The 15,991-nt window shown below is 38.3% G+C and overlaps 1 protein-coding gene and 1 long non-coding RNA gene across 3 annotated transcripts in view; one reads left to right on the forward strand and one right to left on the reverse strand.

Annotated features, from left to right (window-relative positions):
• The window catches only part of LOC115651691, a 32,990-nt gene extending 29,303 nt beyond the window's left edge, over positions 1-3,687 (forward strand). Inside the window, exon 3 of the long non-coding RNA XR_004000411.1 lies at positions 3,611-3,687. This is a non-coding gene — a long non-coding RNA (uncharacterized LOC115651691). The remainder of the gene's footprint in view (positions 1-3,610) is intronic.
• The window catches only part of SOS2 (SOS Ras/Rho guanine nucleotide exchange factor 2), an 87,726-nt gene that overhangs the window by 1,069 nt on the left and 70,666 nt on the right, over positions 1-15,991 (reverse strand). The window contains exons 14-22 of one of the 2 annotated variants that reach the window (XM_030562821.1): positions 15,199-15,418; positions 13,995-14,114; positions 13,461-13,623; positions 11,289-11,406; positions 10,320-10,492; positions 8,199-8,315; positions 3,967-4,228; positions 2,009-2,050; positions 441-550 (exon numbers count right to left, since the gene is read on the reverse strand). In XM_030562821.1, coding sequence (XP_030418681.1) covers positions 441-550; positions 2,009-2,050; positions 3,967-4,228; positions 8,199-8,315; positions 10,320-10,492; positions 11,289-11,406; positions 13,461-13,623; positions 13,995-14,114; positions 15,199-15,418 — 1,325 coding nt within the window. Of the gene's footprint in view, positions 1-440; positions 551-2,008; positions 2,051-3,702; positions 3,805-3,966; positions 4,229-8,198; positions 8,316-10,319; positions 10,493-11,288; positions 11,407-13,460; positions 13,624-13,994; positions 14,115-15,198; positions 15,419-15,991 lie in introns of those variants that run through there. The other variant, XM_030562822.1, reaches the window with a different exon arrangement.

Consider the following 15,991-nt stretch of genomic DNA (forward strand, 5'->3'; position numbering starts at 1 on the left):
GATTTTTACAAACCCAGTGGTAAGAGTTTTTCCCCAAGATTACAATCATTCTAATATGTACACACACCCACAAAACAAAAAGCAATGCATCATAGTGTACTGTGTTCATATCGTTTATTTGCAATTTAATTACACTACTTCATATTGTACTAGGACTAGTATTGCCATGTATTTTGTAATAGTAATGAAATCTTATTAATATGAAACCTCAGTTCAAGGTCTCTGCTATTAAGTTTTTGCTAAGAAGTGGGGCAAACAGGGTAAGGGTGCTGCCTGTTCTGTGAGATTTATTAGGTTGGAAGATTAACAAAATCAGAATTAACAAGATTACACTACATTAGAACACTGTGCACATGTCAAAGACCAATGTTTCATAAAGCTTATCAAATCCACCAACGTTTACTAACAAGATAATTTAACTAACACACACACACCATCACCTTAGAGTTAGAAGCCTCCTGATCAAACTTTTTGCGCGGAGGAAGTGGAGGAGGAACCAGAGGCTCTTCACTTAGTTTATGTATACTACCACACGAACTGAAGAAAGATTCTAAAGAGAGATAAGGTGAGTTTTAGGTGGTGCACAACACAGTAAAGTGAAACATTCTGAATTTTTTTAGACAAAACTAGAAGCAAACTAACAGATTCTTACAGACACAAGGTGGGTGAAGTTATATCTTTGATTGAACTAATTTCTGTTGGTGAGAGAAGTTGGTCCAAAAAGATATTACCTCACCCACCTTGTGTTTCTAATATCCTTGGACCGACAGGGCTACAACAATGCTGCATAAAACAGATTCTTGGTATTCAATGGCATCTCTAATTGTTCAGCCCAGCTGAAGGAAGTTACTTTACCAGTCATTTTTGTAATTACACACTGCATTTCACAATCTTCTGTATGAAGTACAATATATACTCATACAGCAGGAATAAGCAATACTGAATGCCTCAATTTGACAGTCTTCCTATGCTCTCTATATTTAGAAGATGAAAAAATGAAGGCCTGATAAGAAAAGCTAGCAGACAATGAAACTCTTTCATTTGGAAGCTTTTTCATGAGGAAGAATTCATTGTCTTTAACTGGAAGCATGCAGTGGTGTATGTGGTTTTGGCATATGTTTAAATAAAAAACTGGCATGGAAAACCATCTCCTTCTGTCCAAAAAGTGAATACACCTTCACATTTGGAGTTTACAGAGCTACTTATGCAGTTCTGTTGCAATCACACAGCAGAAAAAATGGTAGAGCAGACAAAAATAGTACATAAGACTCCAACTGTTACAACTTCTTTCATCCTCTTTAAAAGTTTCCACCTTTTTTTTTCTTTGGAGGGGAAAAAAAAGGGGATATTTAAGAGTTGTTCAGAAAAATATTAAACGTTAGGCATTTAAATAAGAAAACACTGGCTCTTGCTATAGCTTGTTTCTTTCCATTTATGTGCACGATCCAGATCAGTATATTAAGTGGATTTGTTTTCCCAATTTTGTACTGTATTCTACAATTCTGGATTTTAATAAAATCAAATTGCAAATAAGAATGCCTGCTTTTATTCAAGAGGATAGGCACAGGTAGCAGCACTGTTCTCAGTTGTATATCAGATGTACTAAGCATATGAATACAGTGTCAGATCACCACATACGGTACGGAAAGTACCTTTTCTTTCCCTGACAGTAGAGCAAATACTTGCATGAGATTTTAATGCCAACAACCTAATATCTAGTTACTTTATCTGTGCAGTTAGCCAGTCTTTATCAATTGAGCAACAGTGGGAAAAACACCAATGTTATTTGCTAAGCTCAAACCCAAGCAGTCCTTAGATTTTATCCATCATTTTACTGTATGCTCTGCCTAACGTATGAAACCCCCACCCTTTTTTTTTTAAATGAACTGGTCTAACATTTTATACCTTTACTATGAGAGTTTCATTATTCTTAGGCTCTTACGGTACAAAAGTACATTTAGAAAGTGGAAAGAATTTATTGACAAACTGCAGGAGTCAGGGTACTCACTTGACTGCGGCAAATGGACAGGAGCAAAGATGCTATTGTTACCTAATAAAATGAAAAAATGGATCAGAAAATAAATTTTGCCACCAAAACAGTGTTCCCCCTTCCCTTCATCTGTTTATAAAACATCCCTGGGGTGCATCTTTAAAATATCTCTGATGTACTATCAAATCTGTTGTTGAAACAAGGCACATTCTACTATATAAATATTTTGAGGCCAAAAACTTTGGAAGATATTGTTGAAGAATATATGGCATTTTAAACAGTATTAATAAAAAGTTATAGTTAAGAATATACTGAATACTAGAAACATAGGAAATTACAACTGAATTTTGACACCATCAACCACCCTAGTCACCATTTACCTAGAGGCTGGAGAGCCCTCACTATTTGCCACATGAAACTCAAGTTTCTTATGTAATCCCCTTTCTGGTGTTTAGTTTTATGGTAATATGTGAACATAACTCTTATCCTTCCATTCCAGCCCATGCAATACGTACTAAGAGGGTATCACAGGGTGGTAGTTGTATCCTTTGGATCCTGGCACCCAAATCTGTCAACAAGCATGAATGGTCAACTGCCCACTGACAGCGTAACACAGAGCAACCACATTGAGAGGGGAGAGGAAATACCGAGGGTGGACTTCATTCCAGCACAGATGACAAACACCGAACCTATGCACTACTTAAAAGCCCTACTTTAGCCCTCAAAATAAGGCTTAAGTGGTGCATATGCCATGTGCTGACCTTCTGTGTAGGAGTTAATTTCACCTGAATGCACTTCACCCTTATCAGGTAGTCATAGGACTGAACTGAATGGGCAAGCAGCATTCTCCCAGAAACAACCACTTCCGTGGCTGTGCTTGGGACAGCTGTTTTAAGAGGGGGGAGGAAAAGGCATAGAGTTTAGGTTCTTTTGTGAACAACATTAGATGTTGACTTCCATTATGTACTTGGTGCATAGCTTCTATAGGCAAGGAGTGCAGCAGAAACACAGTTAGTTCAACAGTGCTGATGAAGTAGGTACCAGCTCTGCTGGCTAAGCCTGTAACTTCCATGAACACTCACAAGTCATTTATGGGAGAAAGGGCAAACATGACAGGCCTGTGTTTGGAACAAGTTTCCCAAGCATAACCTCAGCACCTGGCAACCACCGTATACCATTTCAGGCCTCTCTGACGCTTTAAGGACCCATCATCCTTTGCCACTCCCAGCAGTAACACTCTGCTGAAAAGGTGCTCATGGGTTTCAACTTTTTAGTGGGTTGCTCTATTTTCTCAATTGTTCCCATCCTTTCTCTTAAGAAAGACTTCCCATTTATTTCCAAAGCTGCTTTATATTCCATCACTATCAAAATCCAGTACATTACAGTTTCTTCTACAAATGAGACTTGCTTTGGCATTGTAATAAAGATGATATGCCATATTAAATAGCAGAACATTCTTGTTGGTGCCCCTTCTTTCAACACCAGCATCCCTTGTGACACCAGTGTCGCCTCTCTGCCAAACAGTACTAGATACTTGGATATTTCCAAGGAGAAAATCAGTAACACAGAGTCTGGATATGACTTCTGTTATTCACACTCTCTCTCTCTCTCTCTGAACAGAAAGGCAACACCTTTCAGGAATCTCAACATCCTTGCTTGGCTTCCAAGAAGCAACTATGCCTCAAGAATTGACCCTATCAAGCCCAAGGCAAGGAGCAAACTCTCCTGTTACTTGTATAACTCCCTCTATACAGGACCTTGTAAAAACCAAGAACACCATCATGTGCATTTCTTCCAGGACTAAAGGCTTGCAACTAGAAAAAGAACACAGAAAGAAGACTACGTTTAACAGCACCACCTGGTGTCACCTGCCATAGCAAAACATTTTTTAAGGAACAACAAGAGCCTATGCAGAGGTGAGGTGGAATATCAAATGAAAAAACAGCCAGTAAATATAAAAGATATTATACACATACCATAAGAACTGTTGAGATCAATATCTAAAAATACACTGCGTTCTGAAGAGGCAGACACTGGTGGAGTAGATGGCGTATTCGGAGAAGTCGGAGCCGATGCTGCTGACTCCTGCTCTGCTTCAGTAATTCTACTGAAACTTATTTTACATGGTTCCCTTTCCAGGGGTGTTGGGTGACCTCGCAAGGTTCCAGAGGTGGAACAATGTCTGCCAGTATTGGGCCTTATTCCAGGAGATTTTAGAGGGTATGTTGTTTTCCTAGGCTAAAAGAAATAATCATGATTAATATTACTAGTATTTAGTACAGTAAACTAACAGTAAAAATGCCAACCCACTATCTGACATTGGAAAAAACAAACAAAAAAGGAATTGAGTACAACACTCTGAACAAAAATCATAATTTTGTTTAATGGAAGGTAATTTTTATAATGGGTCTAAGTTTATAACAGGTCTGTCACTGTTTATTACAAACTACTCTTTCTGGGGTTTTAATAAAATTGTGAAAATTTGCTCCGCTCAAGAAATCTTCCTTTCAATAAGTCCAAAGAATTGTTAGTCTGGAGTTTCAGATGTGTGTCAATCAGGACAAACCATGGGAGTCAGCAAGTGGTGTACCAAGGGAGCTCTTTTGCAGAATGTAGTCAGAAGGAGCCAGAGTACAGGGGCAGTCAAACCACCTCACAGTAAGGGTGACGTGACAATCCTATTGCTTATACTGTAGAATTCACCAGGCCCTTATCCACATGCATAGATCCAAGAGTCGGAATCCCCGGAGACAGGAATCTTTGAATAAGAAAAGTTTTTTCTTTATTTTTATATACTCTGGTATCTGATTTAGTCCGTATACAATTCTTATCCATAAGAGTGACAAGTGCGGCTGATGTGACATTGCAGTAAAAAGAAGCATGAATTAATCTGAATTGCATGAGGTTACTGACTTGTAACTGAAAATTCTTCATGATGTCCGTTTCTAGTGTGTCTGAGATCAGAGATTGCTATCAAGTAGTGTCTATTGGTCCGCACCAACACAGATGTTCTCCTTATACTCCAACTGAAGGTATAAGAGGCAGGACGGACAGATGCTTCTTCAATTCCTCTCATCACCAAATCAGAAGAATTTGAAGAAGATGGAAAGAAGGGTAGGGTCATGGAATAGAGACAGAGATCCCACATTTCGAAGCATCACCAGTTACAGGTCAGTATACTTTTGTCCTTGAGTGCTGGTCCCTATGTGTATTCCACATGTGAGTGATTGATAAACAGGTAGTTAAACAGGAAGGGTCGGGGATGCAGTAGGTATAGATGGTTGTAATACTGCAGTTCCATCAGCTACATCTGCAGAGGAGGCTTGAACTAATGCATAATATACAGCCACTCTACAGATGTTTCATATAGATACACCTCTCAAAGCGATGCCACTGTGGTTGCCTGTGCTGTAGTGGAATGGGCAGTCACCTCAGCTGGAGGAGGAATAGAATGATGCAGCTGGAGATTCACTCAGTCTCTGAGCAGATAATGTCCGCCGTCAGGACTGTTCTGCTACAGCAACAAATAAGGCTGATGATTTCTAATCGATTTCATCCTTTGCAGGTAGAACACCAGCGCTCACCTGATGTCCAGAGAGTGAAGTCTTCTCTCCTCACTGGAAGCATAAGCTCTGGGGAACAAATACCAGTAAGTGGATAGGTTGAGTTATGTGAAACTCAAATTACTTTTGAGACAAATTTTGGGTGAAGGCAAAGGAAAATGAAGTGTCCTACTGGAGGATGGAAGGCACTGATTGCTGGTAGATGAACTGCAGGGGAACTAATGAAAAGCCCTGAAGTTTTCAGGGACAGGATAACCCTGACGTTTTGGACTATCTGCAGATTCTGGAGGACCGATTACACTGCGCCCAGGAAGAGAAACTTCCATTTAGCCAAATAACATGTTCTGCTGTACTCTTTCCTTCTTTGGTTGAGAAGAAACAATGATCTCCAAGCATGAATATTCTAGATCTGATGCTCATCCAAATACCAGGCTGTAAGGTGAAGGGGCCATGGGTTGGGATACTTGTTGCTGTTCCAAGGTAGTAGATACGTGAAGAGTTGGATGCTGATGAGAGGATAGGTTGACAGTCACAGAAGGCCCAGAAACAAGAAATGTCCAGAGCCTCCAAACTCCTCCAAAGAGAGTGCCAGTTCTTGTTCAAATAGCAGAGCTATTGGAACCAATGGGTGAAAGCTCCTACCTATGGACTGAGGAGGGGAATGTTCCCATCTCCTCGAGGTAGTTTCCTCCTATGTTCACATTTTTCATGTTCAAAAAAGAACAGACTATGAATAAGAAAAAGGGAAGATATCCTCCCATGAAGTGTAAGTTTAGGTTCGTCTTGAGTCTGGGGCAATCCAGTAACTGGGACCAATGAATCCAGAGCAAACACAGTCGTCATGAACAGCAGGTCGGGGACAGGTCAGTAGCACCAAAGCGTCTACTTAGGAGCTCTTAAATGGGGTTGGTGGGTGCCAATCCTTATGAATTGGCATTGATGTCAGTACCAGCAGATCTTCTCTCTTTTGTGCTTTGCCCTCATGATCAGAAAGTTTAAGTGAGCTTAAATCTTTAAGAACTGTGTGTGCGGACACACTGGGCTTGGACAGAGACAGGGAAGGATCCCTTCTCTCAGAAAAAGACCTGGAAGAAAATCTGTCCTTATGCTTAGTGTGCCCTTGACTCTCACAAGAAGCCCTGTATGGTGACTCCTTGGGCTCAGCAGTTCTGGCTCTCTCTCCTGGGCTTGTGCTTGTTGGGACACTGCTCATTGGTTGAGGCCAATGTACAGGTGGGTCTCCCGGGCCTGGATCAGACGGAGGTCTCATAACATCTTACAGAAAAGGCTCTCAGACAGAGCTCTCATGTCTCATGGTTTTGAAGGAAAATGAGCAAGAAACACTGCATTTAGCTGAGACATGTGCCTCTCCCATATAATAGAGGCAGTGTTGGTGCTCACAGAGAAGGAGTGGGGGCCAGGGTGGGGGGTAAGAAGGGCTGCAGGGAAGATGCAGCTCTTAAACTCAGGACTCTGGGCATAATCTTTGTCCATGGGAAGAGACTCCCTGAGGTGGGGAGAAAGTATTTTGTTATCAAATACACCAAGATTAAAACTCTAACTACACTAAAATACCAAAAGCTATTTATAATATATTTACAGCTTTGAAGAGAAAGAAGCATGAAGGAAATCTATGGACAATGAGGATTCATACTCAGGCCAGGTGACGGTAAGAAGGAACTGGAGTGGTGGCAGTCTGCACTGCTTCTTACATCCTCATCTGGAGCACAAGGAGAACAACTGAGCAAAACTCTCCAATCTCAGGCACATGGTGCACATGCATACACACATGTGGAATACCTACAGGCACCATGTTTTTAAGGAGGCGTTACTTCAGCAGCACTTCATCTGATTCTCTTGGTAGGGGAGGAGTATAATCTTAATCACCCTTAAGACACAAAAACTGTTAACTGCTTTATGGTGCTCTTACCCCAAGAATAAGAAAAAGGCAGTCTTGATTTGCCAAGAATTACAGCAAAGATAATGACATAATAGTAAGTTTTCTATGAGGCAAAATATCGTGAAAATCACGTTATGCTTCAGCATTTATTTCAAAAATAAAATGTTAATTAAAATGACAAACTAATCAACACTATCTGGCTTCACAAGCAGATTGTACCTCATTTTAAATTTTGTAGTATATTTTAATTCAGCACTGAAGTGAAGAGAATTTCCATTTAGCTCTGAAAGTGAAATTTATTTTTGAAAATATTCCTCTGAATGTCAGAGAAAAATACCAATTAACATTTATTTCAAAATGCTTTTACAAAGGTCTCTACCTTTTATTTTATGCAGATTTTTCCACATTTTGAAATTAAAAGCATTTCACAATGCTATCAAGCCATTTTACAAGTTCTAAAGAGAACTACACTGCATAAAATCAAACTTTTTAAGCTATTCTTTCCAACATATTATTGTAAAACACAATTTGCCTATAACGCCAAAAGAGGTGTATTTTTAGGAACTAAAATAATCTCAAACTAAAAACCCAACAGTTTTGGAATAAAACAACTTGTGACAAAAACTCAAGAAACATCTATAATTTCAAAGGAAGTAAATACACATTATTAATAGTAATCATATTAATTTATTACAGTATGAGTGGATTTAAAATACTTAAAAACAAATTACAAGAAAAAGCTTACAAATCTAGGCGGCTGCTTGCAGTTTCGAGGTTCAATTTCTAATGATTTGTTGAACAAGTAGTCTGTAAACTCTTTTTCTGGTGCATTTCCCATAGGATTGAGATTTTCAAAGAACCGCTAAAATGAGGTAAACAAGTTTCAGTAAATAATTGTATATGCTCTTAACAACATATGCATATATAGAAAATACAAAATTGTTCAATGAAATCTGAACATTTCACTGACTACATACAGCTTTTATACTACTGTTAATTCATTCCTGGAAAAATACAGCAACAAGTCCTGATGCAAATGACAGTAAAAAACATACAAGTTAATAGTAATAAGGCTTGAAAGGCTTAGATTTTTACCAGTAAATGTCAATTTCAGCGTACACACACAAACCAACAAAAAAAATTTTCATTGATGATAATCAAAATTTACGGACAGGCAGAGTAAGAAAAATGCTGCTTGAAAACTTAAGAGTTTGATGTAAGGATATTTATTTTGTATATTTTGACATGTAATATTGACAATTTGTTTTAAGGGTTATAAACCTTAACTTTTTGAATCTCAGCAGCTATTACATAATTTTTGTCTGATCTGACCTATTCTGACACTCCACCCATATTTTCCTGCAACTGTGAAAATTTAAATAGATAAAAATCTAAAAAATGCTTAAAATAAACATCAGTATTATCTGTCAAAATTATAAAAATTGAATCCTGCCTAGTCTAATGATAATGTAAAATTTACTGACTAAAGGAATTATTTTAAATCACATGAACAGAGCTATTTTAAATTAACAATATTCTGTAAAATGCTTTGTAGTTATGTAGATGATTTACCAAGTATCTCAACACAGTCACCAAGATCTTCCAGTTCCTTCGTTTTCAAACATTCTATTTTTACCGACATCAATACTTATAACCTGTAACTTACGATTACTATATTTGTCGTCTTGATTTGTTTTCACAATATTCCAATGCTCCTCTTCGTAATTTTAAAATTATATCACTTAACCCTTTTCCAGAACTGTTCTCAATAATGAACAGCACAATACAAAGAATGCTGTTACTCAGCTACAGTTTTCAGAGTGACCAGAACGGTACACATTATTTCAGGTGAGAGCATAGTGTAGATTTAAAGAATGGCATTTTGATATTTTCAGTACTGTTCTCATTCTTTATGCAGCCTAACGCTGTGTTGCTTCTTTGACTGGTGCTGTAGACTGAGCAGACATTTATTGAATTGTCCACAAAACAGCCCGGGAGGTTACAATTAATTAACTGAGTGATTACAGTTACTTAACAACCCATCACTGAGTATACGTAGTTTAAATAAGTCCTTCCAACGAGCATTCCCTTACATTTGCCAACAATAATTTAATCTGGCATCACATGGCCAATTCACCTTGCTTTAAGTCTTCCTGGAGTTCTTCAATATTCTCGAGTGTGAGGCTAATCTAATTCTGTGTCATCTGCAAATTGTGCCACTTAACTGTTCATCCCCTTTACAGTTCATTAATATATTAAACACTGGTCGTAAAGAACCTAGAGAAAACCACTGTTAAACTTTTGCCACGTTGAAAGATGACCATTTATTCCTACTCATTGTTTTCTTTCATTTACTTTCAAATCCATAACTGCTTGCCCTATGACTGTTTAACTTCCTTAGTGGCCTCTTGTCAGAAACCTTGTCAAAGGAGTTTGGGATTAATTGGATACATACAAAGGATTCTAACATATCAGAGCATCAAACTTTTTTCACAGAAACTGTTAGTTTCTCATCATATATTCATGTTGTTTTATAACTTTTCTTCCTCTTGCTCTAATCCTATTCACTCCGCTCCAGCTAGTGAAGTACAGTATAGCAATAGCAAAAATAAGAAGTGTCTGCTGTATAGTAGTGAGCAGATGAGACATATGTGATGAACTATATATTAAGGATTTAGAATTAATGTATGCTTTCATGCACACACTTTTCTTTACCAATGATGGTTATTGCACTACTAAGGCAGTCATCCCCACATCTACTAGTACCCTAGCAAGAATATCAGTAGAGTATCTGCCACACGTTTTTTTTAATCATATGTACACACATACATAAAGTATACACCTATTGTAGTTGTTCTTTGATTACCCGTATTTCTGGTTCTATCCGTAAACAGTAAGGTTGGTTTTGATACTGCTGAATTTCGCCTGTAATTTCAGCCACTTTTCTCCTCTTACTGAAGTTGATTAACTCTTTCCCTTGTCTTTTAAGAAAGTCTGGATTCCCTTCTTCTGTCTTCAGAATATTTGTTAGATAGATTCCTAATATATAATAAAAAAAGAATTTTGATTTTCACATTTCACCCCAACTCGTTTTCATTTTTTCTGATAAATGCCAGCAAAGAAATCCTCAGCATAAAAAGAGAGCAAATCATTTCTTTCAATGCATCAATACTGAATTAATCAGAAAGAGCAAATGAGCTATGCATTCTCTCTGAAAACTAAATATATTATAGAGGGAACAAGTTTTATCTGCTTATCCTGAGGTCATGGTCAGAAGGTCACATTCCAACAAGACTCCTCAGCATGCTTAGGTCATCCAGAAAGGAACAGTGTCCAAAATGTGAGATAAAGTTAAAGTTTAAGAGAAACCCTATTTTATTTTCATTGGAATTTAAGTCTGCATACAACAGCAATATCCATGGACTTTCTAAAACTGGAAGAAAACCAAATTTATAGAAAATACATTGCAAAGGAATACTAAAGCTTCTGAGGCAAATAACTAGCCAAAAGAGCAGTAATCTCAGCCTCTACAAAGTTGTTTTTGAAAACGCAAGAATTTTACTGTACCAAGAGAACAAAAACATGTAGTATTTACACAATATGCAAACACTGTGTAACAGAGGTTACTGAATTTAACTATTCACAAACACTAATGTTAAAAATCTAATAAATCAGAAATTATGCACAGCACAAGGGCAATTCTTCAGAGTACAGAATGTAAAACGTTAAAAAAAAAAAACCTCAGTGCATTTTCAGCATCTTAATTTGTAGCTCATTTTAATGTTAAAAGAAAGCCAAAGAAGAACCTTATCTCCAACCCTGTAGTACAACTTACCAAAGAAAGGCACGCAGGGTGGGTTGATTGACTTGAGTTTAGCTAGGTATTTCTTAAAGTGATCTTGACTTAGTTCTACTGCTTCATCCAAAACTTTCTTTTTTCTCTCCTGTAAGGCCTAATTTATTGAAGAGAAAACAAAGCAACAATGTGTCTTTTGCATGGTTTGGTTAGTGACAATAAGGTACCTTCATACTTATATTATCTATCTATAAATTAACAAAACCCCCTTGTTTCTCACAATATTTGAATTTAAGTGGGTTTTAAAATGGTTTTCAGTGTACTGCTACATCAACTGTCCCTGACTCTATGGCTTAAAACTTGCCAATGAAACTCCCGGTATAGACGCAGAAATGCTGAAAAAAGGGGGCTTCTGCCAACATAGCTAATGTGTCTACCAGCAAAAAAAAATTGTCAGCATATGTTGCTTCTGTACCAGGGGACTTCACCAGCATAAGCTCTGTAGTGTGGACAGAGCCCTAAGATGCATCACATGGAAATGTCAAACTACTGTAAATACAGATGATTATTTTCACTTTAATCAATTTACAAAAATAATCCCAACTGTTTTAAGTATGATTTATTTCAAATCTAAACAAATCAAACTTAGTTATCAGCATCTAGCATTGATACTAGTAAAAATATTTTTCTCCATACAACACAAACTCCATCCTGCTGTGCAAAACTGTCTTCTGAACTTCAGCAGTCTACTTCAGTGGAATCTATTAGTTTACCGCACACTCATTTTCAGTGAAAAAGTAACCAATTTACACTTTTTTCCTAAACTCATCAATGTTCCCCAATGTTTAAACTTCTTTCTCCAGAATCTGCTAAAACTGGCCTCAGATTCTTTTATACTCACTCTGACCAAGATACAGGCAAGCATCCCCATTTGGGAAAGCAAAGCTTAAAAAAAAAATTCCTTGATAACAATGTTCTTAAGCATGTGCTTAAGTTCTTTCCTGAGCATTAAACTCTCTGTAAATGTCCAAACCTATGCATGGATCTTCTTTGGTCAGTGAAAGAAGAAAGGGATCACTTGCATCTCTCACAGTTTCTCTTCCCTGCCCCCTAGCTGGAATTCTGCAGCTCCCAGATTAGAATTCAAGGTGCAGTAAAAGTTTTTAACTGGTATGCCGGAAAAACAGGGGGTGCCAGTTAACTCAGAGGGAGGGCTTTGGAGTACAGGGGGATGAGGGGTGGAGTGTGGGGCAGAGGTGTGGTAGGGGCTGCGGGGCACAGGCTCTGGGGAGGGAGTGAGTTTGGGTCTGGAAGGGGGCTTGAGGCAGGGGCTTGTGGCATGGGAGGGGGCTTGTGGTGCCGGATGGGGGGGTGGGAAGGGGTGTGCTCATCTCCGGCGGCTCCCCATCCCCGCTGCTTCTGGCGGAGATGCGGCCAGGCGGATCTGCAAGCACACACTGCTTCTGTCTAACAGGTGCCACTCCTCACAGCTCCCATTGGCCATGGTTCCTGAGCTCCCAGCAGGAGGCAGCAGAGGAAACCCCTGAGCTCCCTGCCACCTGGGACAGTGTGGGAACCCCCCAGCTCCTAGTGGGCGGCGGTGACAAACCCCCAGCTTCCTGCGATTGGGGGTAGCGCTGTGGGGGAACCCCGAGCTCCTAGTGGAAGGCAGCGGAAGTGGCAGGGACCCCCTGAGCTCCCTGCTGCTGTGGCAGCTCCTGGTCCCCTTGGGTGGCAGGGAACCCCGAGCTCCCAGCTCCCGGAGGCAGAGAGGGATGCCTAGTCCCTGCAGCTGCCCTGCTTGAAGTAGTATAGGGAGCCGCAGATCCCCATTCTGTCAGGGATATTTTTAGTAAAAGTTAGGGACAGGTCACGGCCTCTGTGAATTTTTCTGTTTTCCCCGTGACCTGTCCATGACTTTTAATAAAAGTATCCATGACAAAATCTTAGCCTTAGTCATGACATTCAATCATTACCATGCTGGATTTGAGCTGTCAAACTACAGGTGAAAGACTCCAGATGTCATTACAAATCCCCTGTGGCACCCAGGACCCTTAGAATGCTACTTTTTATAACATTCCTCATGAGTGTTTCACATTACACTTATAAAGTAACTGTAAAATAACAGTGTTTATTCAAAAAATGGTATATGATTTGTTTTTCTTGATAGTTTCTTAAGAAGGATGCACAAGTCACTCAGAAGAGACTTACCTCAAATGTATGATCTAGTCTGTACACTGACACAGAATTCATCGCACTGACTATCTCCAACACACCATTGAAATTATTCAACTCTTGAAAAACCTGCAGAATTTCGATTATCCTACTTAACACAGCCACTCGCTCCTCAAAATTCTCTGTTTCCACAATGCACCTAGTCATGAAATATGGTATTAGAAAATGCTGGAATTAGGAAATTCGCTTTGCTACACACTGAAATCTAGTGTTTAGTCACCACAGAGAACAGGAGATCAAAATAAAGACCATTACCCTAAGCTTCCCAGTGTTTTCATTGAAATAAGCAGTTTAAAACTTAAAAGGAGTAGGTTGCCTTGCAGATTTTTGGTTATGTCCTGTACTGTGCCAAGTACAAAATCAATGCTTAACTAAGGTAATGATTACTGAAATACACAACTATTTTATAATTCAAAATAAAGGAATCTCCTTTAAACTGTAAGAAAATCTGAGCGATCCTTAAACTCCAGCTTGATTCCATCTCAGTACGTTAACATCCCCAGTTCTTACTTTTCAAACCAAAGAGTAAGATTTGTAGTGTGCCGAATCATTTTCAATAGATTTGGGGAGTTAATTTCCTTATCTTCTTTAGTCCACACACTCCCAACAAGTTCAGATGGCTGCACTGCCCTATTGAAAGAAAATGTTACGTATGAGGCAAGGAATGTTTAATACTTAATATTCATATGTTCCATGTTTGTGGTAGAAGACTTATTACATATTTCTTCCCCTTACTTGTGACTTGACATTTGGTACAGATTATTCAATATAATCCATCATGGAACAGTCATTCAAAATAATCATTGGACTGGTATTTCAACATGGACACTAATGGACTCTGGAAAATGCCTGTCTCTGTTAAAAGAACATCAGTGGTGTATTTTCAAATTAAAAAATTTCTAAGGACTCAATTTTGCCTTCTGAAGGAAGAAATAAGCATCCTGAACAAAGAAAGCTTCTCATTGTCTAATGAGTAAATACGAGTAATGTGTTGCTGAAATGGGGATCGACAAACCTTGTAAAAGCCTGATGTGCAAAAAGAAATATTTTATTAGAAGTCCTTCTGCCATTGTAGCATGCAACTCTCAAAAATCCCTGTTTAAATACCTGAGTTTTTATGAGGGCCCCTAGAGAATAAAGTTCTTTTTAGGATGCTACAAGCATTTTTTATAAGATACCCCCAAATTTTTATTTTGAAAATTCACATATTATGTCCCAGTTATGTTTGAGTGTTGTCTACTCACTGCAGCATTTTAGTGTCCTAATTATTTACTGTAAAAGTTTGGTTATGTTGACACCAGCCTAATACATTGATGGATAAACACTCTGGTATAGGACAGAAGGTGAGCAAACCTTATGATTTGCAAAGTAAAAGAGAAGAATATACTTCAGGTTGATTCTACAAAATTAAAGATTTTTTACTTGCTAAAGCTGAACTCAATATTTCAATTACAAATGAAAGCCAAATATAGGGTAGGTATTAAAAGTGATTGCAGAGATCATCATTTCCCATGTAAAGAGGGATAACATATGGCAACCAGCCCTTTTTTTATTTTTACAAATAAAAGCAACATACTGTTAGATTTCCATAATAATCCTGCCAGTTTTCTCCTGTCAGAAAAGGAAATTCATGCTTCTGACTAGTGCAAATAGTGTGACTTATGGAGCCAACAAAAAGCTACCGAAGGAACACACACATTTTTTGAACAACTACCTGTAGAGATCAGATTCTAGAAGTGTTAGCTGACGAGCAATTTCTATTGGATGTAGTGTCATGAGGTCCATCTCAAACTGTCCAAGGTGGCAAATATGCCATTCAATTGGGGGAGGTTGGCTCTCAAAGGTAATGTTATGACTAATTCCATTTGCTTGAGCTTGTTTTTTTCTCTTGATAATCTTAGCAATGGATTCTACCCACTTCTTCATGGATTTGCCTGTAAAAAAACATTAAAAACGTTCATACTAATGATTTAACAGCTTTTTCAAATGATACTTTTGTTGATGTACACTTCTGCTTGTTAACTAGTAGAATGATATGAAATAAGGTTAGCATTCAGTACTTAAGGAAAAGATTAAAAACTTTGTATACATTTTATAGAATGAGATAGAAAAATTCAAGTTCATAGGCCAAATTATTTTCTTTAACAAACACAATTTGTGCACCCACCATAGGTTATATTTGTGTATGCAAATCAGGAAATTGCATGTGCAAAGAAGTTAGGCATGCAGTTACCTATTTCCATATGCAAACACAGGCAAAAAGAGTGCATATTTTTGGATGCACCTGTTTTGTACTTAACTTTGATAGTCTGGCCCTATTTGTTCAAGTTTACAGTTTTTAGCTGTGTGATGACTTTACAATATATTGTGTTAGTTCATTAGAGAGACATGGTGGGTGAGGTAAAACCTTTTATTGGGTCAACTTCTGCTGGTGACAGAGAATCATGAGCTACACAGAGCTCTTCTTCAGGTCTGGGAAAGGTACTCAGGTCTGGTCTACACTAGGA

This window comes from Gopherus evgoodei, chromosome 4 (genome assembly GCF_007399415.2).
Source record: "Gopherus evgoodei ecotype Sinaloan lineage chromosome 4, rGopEvg1_v1.p, whole genome shotgun sequence".
NCBI classification, from domain to species: Eukaryota; Metazoa; Chordata; order Testudines; family Testudinidae; genus Gopherus; species Gopherus evgoodei.